At 44.9% G+C, this 10,730-nt stretch overlaps 1 protein-coding gene across 2 annotated transcripts; it reads right to left on the bottom strand.

Moving 5' to 3' along the window:
* Positions 1-799: 799 nt before the first annotated feature.
* LOC130379051 (uncharacterized) lies at positions 800-8,145 on the bottom strand. Of its 2 annotated transcripts, XM_056585633.1 has the most exons (3): positions 6,458-8,145; positions 5,844-5,977; positions 800-5,672 (listed from the first exon to the last, which is right to left on the bottom strand). In XM_056585633.1, the coding sequence occupies exon 3, from the start codon at positions 2,934-2,936 to the stop codon at positions 1,116-1,118; it is 1,821 nt and encodes a 606-aa protein (XP_056441608.1). In that variant the 5' UTR covers positions 2,937-5,672; positions 5,844-5,977; positions 6,458-8,145; the 3' UTR covers positions 800-1,115. The 2 variants fall into 2 exon arrangements, with proteins under 2 accessions (XP_056441608.1, XP_056441607.1); XM_056585632.1 differs by having other exon boundaries at positions 5,844-8,145.
* Positions 8,146-10,730: the final 2,585 nt, after the last annotated feature.

Below are 10,730 nucleotides of genomic sequence, written 5' to 3'. Positions count from 1 at the left end.
GTGCAAATATCACTTTATTCACAGATTCCAATAATTTACATACAATGCCACCCTCAAAGTGCGGTGACATAGAATAACTCCCAAAGTAGAGTGTATAACCTGCATGCTTGGAAGAGCCAAATGGGGATTCAGGGGAAGTGCTATCAAAGATTTCCCTCTCTTTCTTTTTTTATATCTTTAATTTCTAAGTATTTAAGACCTTTTGGGTTTACCTTATTATTTTTTTTGCTCTTGATGTGAAGCTTGTTTTATTATTAATTATTGATGACTTATATTGGTTTATAAAAGTTCAGACAGGTGTGCAACCAAGTAGATTAGAGATGGCCATTTGTAAATAATTTACAGAAGATTACTTGCATTTTGTTGTCCAAGTACCTGTTACTTGGTTCAATGACAATAAAGTTTAATATAATCAAATCGAATGACTGTTGATACAAAAGGAGGCACATGAAGTTAACGGTCAGGAAAACCAGCTGAGTGTAGAAGGGTTTGTGTTTGTTAGCGCTGGGGTGGCAGTTGCCACCCCATGCCACCCCAGTAGATCCGCCCCTGGACCATTGAAAGATATCATTCTCCCAAAGAAAATTCTAACCGGAAAGCCTTCTCCAATCTCATCGCCACTTCTCGTTGCCAATCCACACACTCTTCCTCTTCTCTGTCTCACTCTTCACAAATCACTTCATCTGACCCCTCTAACTCAACTCAATGTAACTCTTTCTCACTCACTCACTCCCTCCCTCCCTCCCTCCCTCCCTCCCTCACTCACTCACTCACTCACTCACTCACTCACTCACTCACTCACTCACTCACTCACTCACTCACTCACTCACTCACTCACATATACAACTTAAAATAAGAATGGAGCTATACCTATGACTTGGAGCTGTCATAGGTATTAACTGCGTGTGTTCCGAGAATCCTAAAGTTTTGGTGAACTTTCCTGCCATGGGGAGGTGAGAGACATAATTTGGACCTACGCAAGTGTTAGTGGCTCCAGTGTGGGCCATCATTGGCATGCCTCTATAATTTATCAGAACCTGCAGTATCGGTTCCTCATCAGCTTGTTTTGTGATTGCTACAAGCTGACCCTCCCCCTGTGGATTCTCTGGGCACCCCTAGTATCCCTGTCCCATAAAGGGACCTGCCTGGTAGCTACCTCCTTGTTCCTGCCTTCCCTGATAACCGTTACCCTGTCCTTGCTGGGATGGTAAAGGGTTAGTCAAACAATTTCTCTTCATATGTCCTTCCTGGTTGCACCCATAACATATTAAAGGACCTCTGCGTTGTCCTTGGAATCCTTGCTGTTGATTATTTCTATTCTGTCCTTGGGACCCCTGTTGCTGATTCTGTCTATTTTTATTTGTGGGGTTCCCATAATTATGGATGTGTACATGTGTAACAGGTGGAGTAGGTGACAGTTGGCTCTGAGGCTGTTGTACTGGGAGAGAAAATGCCAATCGTGGATATTGGTTTTGAAGTGCGCCCTGCTGGGCGGCTTGCGATATTACAGCAGCTGTTTCTAAAACACCTGCCTGTCTCTTCTTATCTCTTTCCTTCCTTGTGAGATCTTCCAGCTGAAGCTGATATAGCTTCCTCTGAACCTCCTTGCTTTGTTCCTGTATTCTTTGTTTATTCTGACGATATTCATCCACTGCATGAACTAAATGGTCATTAAAATCTCTATGAGATCCTGATGTATACAGTCCAACCACATCCTCTAGCTTGGCTTTGATTTGGCTGGGAAGCGTCTCTATCACAGAGTTTCTAAACAAAACAGAGAACACCGGATGGATCTCAGGATCCTCATCCGTCTCCATGCGCCATCTGTCTACTTGGGCCTGTAGGTAGGATGCAGGGTTCTCTGTGTCACCAATAGGGAGACCTCTCATGTTTTTAGGATCCATGCGGACCGGGAACTCCCTCCTGAGTGTGGCCCACATCGCCCCTCTGTAATGATCAAGTGTAGTCTCATCATACTTTCCATCCAGTATATCCAACCCTCCATTCCTCAGTACAGACTCCATCTTAGATAACCCCAATACTCTTGCCAACAGAGCTTTCAGGTCCCCCACTGTCATTAACCTTCCCACTGTGAGTTCCTCAAATGTTCTAACCCATTTAGACGCCCCGTTATGTATGTTAGGGAGTTTAGAAATGACTCCCTCCAAGTGCTGTGAGCCCCATGGTTGATAGTGGACCTGTTGTCCTTTGACTAAAATAGGATAATTTCCCGGGGAAGTTTCGGGTGCCCTTTTCCCCCTTTGTGATTTCCTTAGTTTCTCATCTAACTCGAGTGGTGTGGGGCTTAGTACTGCTGTACTGCAGCCAGGCTCCTCTGCCCCTTGTGTCCCAGACCACTCCTCCTTTCTTTTGTTCCGCTTCTTTAATTTCCTTTTAGCATTCTTAGTAATGTGTTTTACACATGGCTGTGATGACCCTTCACCAACATGCTCAATGTCATCCTCCTCCTCTCCTTCATTCTCGTTTTCACCCTCACTACATTTATTATCTCCTTCATCTAGTGTGACTTCCCCTTTAGATTCCACGTTGCCTGTTACCAGTGGATACATGTTGGTTGGTTTGTACGGCGGTGGCTCAAGCTTCAGAGGCAAAGGTTGAGCCTCTTCTTCCTTTGTGATTCTTTTTCTGGCCACTCGTTGTAATGCGCGCCACCTCTCTCCCTCCTCTTCGAACAAAGCTAGCACTAACCTTTCCCTGTCCTTCTTCGCTAAGGCCGTTTTTCCACTTCTGTTATCTATGTAATTCCTTATTACTACCTCCATGTCCCTATACATTATTGGATCAAAAGTCCCTTCCATGGGCCATATAGTGCCTGATCCTTCTGTCCTTTCTTCCCATTTCTCAGAGATCTTTATCATCTCTCCTTTGAGCAATAGACGGTCTCTACTCAAAACTTCTACCGCTGTTGTTGCCATTTTTAATTATTACTTTATTATTTTATTTATTTATTCTGCAATACACTATTTATTAATACAATTTATTTGAGTTTATTCTACTAGTTAGTTTCAATACTTTATTATCTCTAAGCGACAAACGTGAACTCCCCCCCAGCGCTCGTCTCCCTCCCGAAGATAGGAATGAGGCCCCTTTCACTGTTATCTTTAACCCCGGCCTGCAGGCTCCTGCTCGTACCCTGTGAGATTGCTCGTGCACGTGCAGTTAGAGTCAGCGCGGTGATGTTTAAGTCAAAGAAGATTTACACATTTATTCAGTACTTCAACAAATTAACTATTCTCTATCCGTCTAATTTATTTATGATTATCAATTACTTCAAACAAATTAACTATTCTCTGTCCGCCTAATTTATTTATGACAGTATCAACAAAAAATAAACCGGGTCGTAAAAATCTCCGAGGTAACTTAATCCTAACACGACTTAAATACAGACAATAAACCGATTCATACAATTTTAATATTATATTGAAAAATGTCCGAATTGTTTGTAATTAATTACAAAGAAAAAGTTGACCGAGTGTAGAAACTGGCCTTTTGATTAAAACATGAACAGTCGAGTACCCCAACTCTGAGCTACTCAACCCGAACTTAAAACACAGTAGTCGGCACTTCAAGGAAACTCAAATAAAATGAAATGAATTCATCGACGGCAATGAATTTCAACCCAACTCCAAACGAGATCTCAGAAATCCAACAGGTAGGCACTCTTTCGACCTGCGGACCCAACTCGAATCAAGATCTCAGAAATCCAACAGGTACGCACACTTTCGACCTGCGGACCCAACTCCAATCGAGATCTCATAAATCCAACAGTTACGCACTCTTTCGAACTGCGGACGCACTTTTCTATTGGAACTTTCTCACTAATTCGTTCCTCTAGAATAAAGCCACAGGACTTTATAGTAGGCCTACTTAAACAAAATACCAAAACACCAAATAACAACTCGTATCAAAATAGGGAGCCACAAAGCGTCTTGGTCATTTAGAACCACAGAACGCGTTATGGCATATGTGCGCGCGCACGTCAATCTCTCCCGCAGCCCCCGTATCTCTCACTCGCTCATTTATCTATAATTTTGGTTTGTTTGATCAAAGAGACACTTTACCTGCTGCTGAGTGTTTCAGACGGGGCAAGAACAGATCAAACGACTATCCTATATATGGCAAGACAACTTACCCTTGAGCTCTGGTCGTATGATCCGTTCGCGTCCCGTCCTCTGGCCCGGCAGCTGGCGAGTCCCTATTTCCTCCTGGTCGTGACGCCAAATTATGTAGTAGATTAATCGAGATATAAACACTTAGACTAATTCAAGAGAGAGAGAGAGTAAAATAAAACGAGGGGTCCGGAGCTAGAATTGACAAAAGACTTTATCGTGCAGAAAAACAACAACGATAACAGCCGAGTAGGTCTTAAGAGTCACTGCCCGAACATCGGTTCTAGCTTCTCCTTTATACACGCATACATACAAGAATTTCTTTGTCCCAATGGGGGTTTCCGCCCACGTCAATCATCAGTCTCAGAATATTATCAACAAAAGTGATTTTGGACACCAGTCTGAGGCCAGCATGCATTAACTCTGTAGTCAAAATAATCATAGGGCTGAAGGCTGAGGTCAACCTGCTCATGTGTCCCACCATCTGTTCTGAATCCAGGCTCTGTAGGTATCATGTGTCTTTCCACTATTAGATATACAGACCTCATAATAATCATGGTTTACCATAGAATATACTCCTTAATTTCTACCACATCAGGTAAAGGATGAGCCGTGAAAACCCATCAATACCACCATGCACAACCATTCGCCATCTACAAATATGAAAAAGAAGGTCCTTTTAAACCACTTGCTGGCAGAGGTAGCATTGAAACACACACAATGTGAAAACAAGATTTAGATTAAGACCATAACTGAACAATGAAATTGCAGAAAATGTCATCTCCCAGGAATGATGCAGAACCCCTTTAGATAATAAGGATGCAGAACAACCTTCAGATAAAGACAATGTGAATGAAATAGCATCTGGTGCAAACAAGAAAGCTAACTGCTCGCCTTGACTCACTGGCTCTTAAAACTAAATACCAAGCCGTAGCATAACAATTGATTCAGGATTTTTTTGCAAGCAACAGATCAGGTCAATTAAGAAGCACATTACGATTTCTGAAAAATTTGATCAGATCAAGGTCTCGTAAAACTCACTGTGCACCCACTGTGTATGAATTCTGTGAGACAAATAAACATGCCATGCCTTATTGTTGATTATGGGACCAATGTTTTGTCATTGTTGGGCCAGTGGTGTTTGAGACAATGCAGATTACACAGGTAATCAAATAGGATTAAGGATTGCACAAATTGGCAGGGAACCTAAATAGTAAATAGTGCCTACTGGTGAACTTGTTGCTCTTCAGTATTTAGAAACAAATGAGATTCCCAAGTTGTTGGAGAGTCCACACTACACATGCACTCACACCCTCCTACCAAAAAGCACCATGATCTATATAGTTATCTCACTGCCATAAACAGAAGTTGTGAAAGAATTGCAACTGTTCTACCGTATAAGCTTATGGTGGCCATCAATATGCCAAAGGCTGTTGGGAGCTGGAACAGAGTAACATCTTCGCCGTAAGGTTCGTAGTGACAGCCTGCGCATCAGTACCCCTTGAGGATCCACACGTCTTAATGATGCCAGCACACGTCCCCCTATAAAAGAAGAGTTACATTAACACATGATGTAGCATACATTGTCCACAATGAGATCATATTTGGACAGTTTATCATAAATACAGTTGTATACATTACTTTACAGTTCATATAAACTATGAAGATGGGCTATTTAAAGGCATTCTGAACAAATCAGTCAAGTGCTCATACTTTTGACAAAAAGTTGCCTTGATCTCAAGTGACCCAATATCATCTTGTAGCCAGCGCTGGGGTAATGGCGATGAATGTCAGACACAATCACGTCCAACTCCTCGTCACTGATACTGTTGTTCAAGTCATCTCGTCTGAGTGCACAGAAAGTTGCACACTATTAGAACCACAGTTAATAAATAATAAAGTAAATAAACAATAGTTAAATTTCTGCTGAAACCATTTTTTCAAAGTATTAAGTATGAAAATACAGTCAGCTGTTGAGAAATGTAGCCCCTGAAGATTCCATAGCATTACACCTAACATTTATCAGGACTTGAATAATAATAATAATAATAATAATAAATGAAATTTATATAGCGCTTAATATGGTACTCTAAGACGCTGAATGTAACGTTATATTTTAATATGCTTTCTCAGGATTTGCCATGTTGTATACAAACAAAACATACTCTAGTGACCAAGCCTACAAAACAGGAAAGGTAGCTATCACCGCTTGTCCCATCTTTCCTCGGTCAGGGAAAATTATATTATCGAAGGACTACCCGCATGGGGTGACAGTTAGCGCTAGATGTCGTTAGCCTTAGCTAGCTAGTCAACTGGAGGTTTCTTACCTTAATCCCCACAGGGCAATCCTGCGATGCAGAGTTTTCAAAGACACACCAAAATCTGAATCTCTGAAATGTTACCAATTTGGCGAATTAAATGCTCCACCTCATCAAACTTGGCCCGAACAGCGTCCTCTAAATGGCAGCTGGATGCTTCCAAGTTTTCCCTTAGCTGAAGCAACCTCGTTAGAGCATAGTGATAGTCAACTGGAACATTACTGTCGACATAGTCAGCCAAATTAATTATGGCATTTATTGTGTTAGTCCGTGTTTCTTCCATTTAGTTCCACCTAGTGCTTAAAAAAACCCCACCTTCTCCTTCCCACATCGATGTCATACGTCTGCATATGAGATGCCAGCTGCCAATCAGAGAGCTTGTTACATGGCTAATTTGCATTGCTTTACCTCGTCTTACCAGCGCAAGGACCAAAGTGTCACGGAAAAGCTAAATGGAGAGGCTAATAGGAGAAGCTAAATGACTAAGCTAATCGAATAGCTAATAGGAAAAGGAAAAGCAGCGGGGAAATGGAAATGCAAATGCCAAGGAAATCGCCCATTTAAATGCCGGATTAAAATCTGTATTCTTAATTCAATTTGTGAATCCAGTTATTTATTTTTCTTTTTAAACTGCATTTTCAAATCGATTTTTAAATTGCATCATTTATTTATGAATTCATTAATGTATTTTTAAATGATGTACTTATTGACTGTTTTATGTTTTTTTTGTAAATCCCTTTTTATTTGAGCTACTTATTGATGGATTAATATTTAATTTGTAAATAAAAAAATTTAATTCCTCTTTTATTGCCCATTAAAAGATCAAATAATGAATTACTTTATAATTTAGTCTATTTCCTTATTACTATTTCCGTGACACTTGTGGTCCTCCATAGCAGGGGGCCAGAAGTGTGTTTTTTATGGGAATGTAGATAGAAGATATCCATTCCCATCTAGGTCTAATGTTTGTACCGTCTGGAGACAGATTACAGCGGTTTATTTGTTAAATAGTGAGGGGACGGATTACTCACTAGCATGGGCTACATGGTCATCATCCCCAGTTAATCTAAACATTAGGTGGACGTCAGTACGCCTTAGCACCAGACTCTCTGGCGCCGTGAGTCTCCTATGAATTCAGAGTTGATTTTGCTGCTTTCCAATATTAATGTATCTATATGATATATAGGCCTGATAATACTCATAGTTAATATAAAAAGTAATGGTTAATTTCTCCCATACAGTCCGGCAGCTCTGGCGGTGTACTCCGGGAGTTGAACTGCCGCCGAAGCTTTCTTGCTGCTCCGGTAGGTGTCCTCCGGGAGATGAAAAGTCTGGTGGGGGTAGCTCGGCAGCAGTCAGACAGCTCAGCTCTGGGAGTACAATCCCTTTCTTCTCCATGTCTCCTCCTCCGGACTAACGCCGAAGCTCCAGCAGTGCTGCCGGTAGAAAAAGGGATTGTACTCCCGGAGCTGAGCTGCCGCCGAGTTCCCCCCACCGGAGCTGCTCATCTGCTGGTCCAAAAATCGTAGCTATGCTCTGATTGGAGGGGAGTGGGGAAGTGGGAGGTAATATTAAACTGTGCCCCCTTCCTACGTAGGAGGGGGCGCCGAAACGATAGTTATGTTATTATAACTCTAGTTCTATGATTGTAGGCGTAGCCGTCTAGGCTTCGCCTTATGGGCTTGTCCCGTGCGCGCTGAAAATTCAAACTATGCACCTATCAGCGTGGGCACCGCCCACATTTCCCACGGTATCGTGTACATAGCGCGGTGAATACCGTCGCTCATCCTCCACGCTTTTCTTTCAGCATTTGGAGGGTACAGCAGGTGGGAAACTAGATGGCTACGCCTACAATCATAGAACTAGAGTTATAATAACATAACTATCGTTCTATTTCATGTAGGCTACGCCGTCTAGGCTTCGCCTTATGGGCTAAGGTGAAGCTGCGAGCGGAGCCCGATCAATGTACTCCTGCTGGACCCCAGTCAAAACGACCTAAGTCACCAGAATACATTAAGACTCAAAAAAGCCAAGGAAGTGTAAAACACAACAGCTTAATAAAAAACTAATTCCTCCTAGATCAAGCAAGGCAATGATCAAGGGAGAAAAAAGTGAGTCTGTAAAGACTCCGGCTGTAATCCGTGCTTCATGGAACCCATGAAAAGGAAAAGAAAAACCAGAGCAACACGGTTTCCATTAGGTCCGCTACTACCGGGGGCGGAGCAACAGAATCCGGCTCTCCAATAGGGGACTCTCTCGGCCGTTTTTAGAAGAAAAAACGGCGGGAGTGCCACTGGCAAACAAAGCCACCTGACAATTGGCGAGCCAATAGAAAAACCTCCCTAGCCTGTTTTTCATTTGAAAAAAGGTGGGAGAGTGAGACTGGTAATCAAGTCCAACTCGCCAGCCGGCGAGAGGAAATTCAACCACGCCGCTTTAAAGAACATGTCTATATTCTTAAGCCGTAAAAGGGGTCCCGGACTCTAGCACAGAGTTGCAGAGTGAGCCCCTGGACATGTCTAACATGTACAAACGGACAAAGGGGCCGGGGGAAGACCAAGACGCAGCCGCGCAGATGTCTTCCACCGAAACGCCCTTGAGTAGAGCCGTTGAAGCGGCCACGCTCCGTGTGGAGTGAGCTTTAACGCCCAACGGTGGCGCCAAGCCCTGCCGAGAGTAGGCTAAGCAAACACCCTCACATACCCAGCGAGAAAACCGCTGCTTAGAGAGAGCGCGGCCCCTGCTAGCGTCGCTATAACACACAAACAACTGTTGTGTGGAGCGGAACACGGCCGAGCGATTCACGTACATAGCAAACGCCCGAACCGGGCATAGGAGATGCAACTCCGCCTCCGCCTCATCAGAATGAGGCGGGGGGTGAAAAGCCTTAAGCACAATATCCCTCGACCGAAAATAACTATTAATGTTCTTCGGGAGGAACGCAGGATTAGGTCTGAGCAACGCAAAGGAGCTGTCCTCGTTTAGCAACAAGCAACTCGGGCTGACAGACAGAGCGGTTAGCTCACCGGCCCGCTTGGCAGAAACCAAGGCCAACAAGAGTGCCGTCTTAAATGACAAGGCATCCAAGGGGGCCTGAGAAAGAGGCTCGAAAGGATCCCTGGACAATCCGCGCAACACGGTGGGGAGATCCCAGCGTGGTGTAAGCACGCGTGAAAACAGGCCTAACCCGTCTAGCCCCACGCAAGAATCTCTTGACCAGTGGATGGCTGAAGATCGGTCCACCATCACAGCCTGCATGGCCAGCCGAAACGGCTGCCTCATAGACCTTGATAGTGGAGAAGGCCAAATCTTTTTCCAATAACTTTTGCAGAAACGAAAGCACGCTTCCCACCTCGCATTGAGATGGGACAGCGTGGTTCCTCTCACACCAATTAGAGAAAGGCGCACCACTTCGCCGCATAGAGGGAAGAAGTAGAAGGCGCACGAGCGCTCTGAATAGTGTTGATAACCGTCTCAGGCAAACCTTTGCCCTGCAGAATCAACCTCTCAGGAGCCAAACCAACAGCCGTCCCGAGACATCGGGCGGGTTGTGTACCGTCCCGTGGGCATGTGAGAGCGCATCCGGCCTGAACGGTACTGGCCACGGCGCTGACCGCAAGAGCGCGGCCAGCTATGGAAATCACAGAGCTGAACGGTTCTCCGGGGCCACTAATATCAGGGACAGACTCTCCTGTCTGACCCGTTCCAGAAGAGGAAGGATCAGTTGGAGCGGGGGAAACGCATACAAGAGAGCCCGCGGCCAAGGTGTGTGTGCCAACGCATCTACCCCCAACGGGGGAAGATCCCGAGGGCTGAGGGAGAACCACCACCTGCAGTGCGTGTTCTCCCATGGACGCGAAGAGGTCCACCTGTGCTGTCCCGAACTTCTGCCAGATCAGTCTGACAATGTCGGGATGTAACCGCCACTCGTCTCGGCGGGGACCGCCCCAAAGTTCTGAGCGCCCGCGATATGCAGGGCTCTCAGACTGAGGAGATACTGATGAGCCCAAAGCCAGAGCTCGACCGCCTTTCGGTGGAGAGCAGGGGAGCGGCCGCGCACCAGGTGAAAGAAATGCAACAGCATCTTCCTCACAGCGTCGAGCTCCAACACATTTAAGTGTGCTGTAGTGGGCGTGCGCCACTCGTCCCCGACCGAGTGAGAGAGGCACGTTCCTCCCCAACCCGTCAATGAGGCGTCCGTGAAGACCACTACGTAGGACGCCACCCTGCCCAGGGGAACACCCCTGAGAAGGGCGGAGGGTCTTTTCCAATATTCCAGGTC

This window comes from Gadus chalcogrammus, chromosome 3, assembly GCF_026213295.1.
Source record: "Gadus chalcogrammus isolate NIFS_2021 chromosome 3, NIFS_Gcha_1.0, whole genome shotgun sequence".
Lineage (NCBI taxonomy): Eukaryota > Metazoa > Chordata > Actinopteri > Gadiformes > Gadidae > Gadus > Gadus chalcogrammus.
The sequence above is the reverse complement of the archived record's forward strand: the minus strand, read 5'-3'. Positions and strand labels throughout refer to the sequence as shown.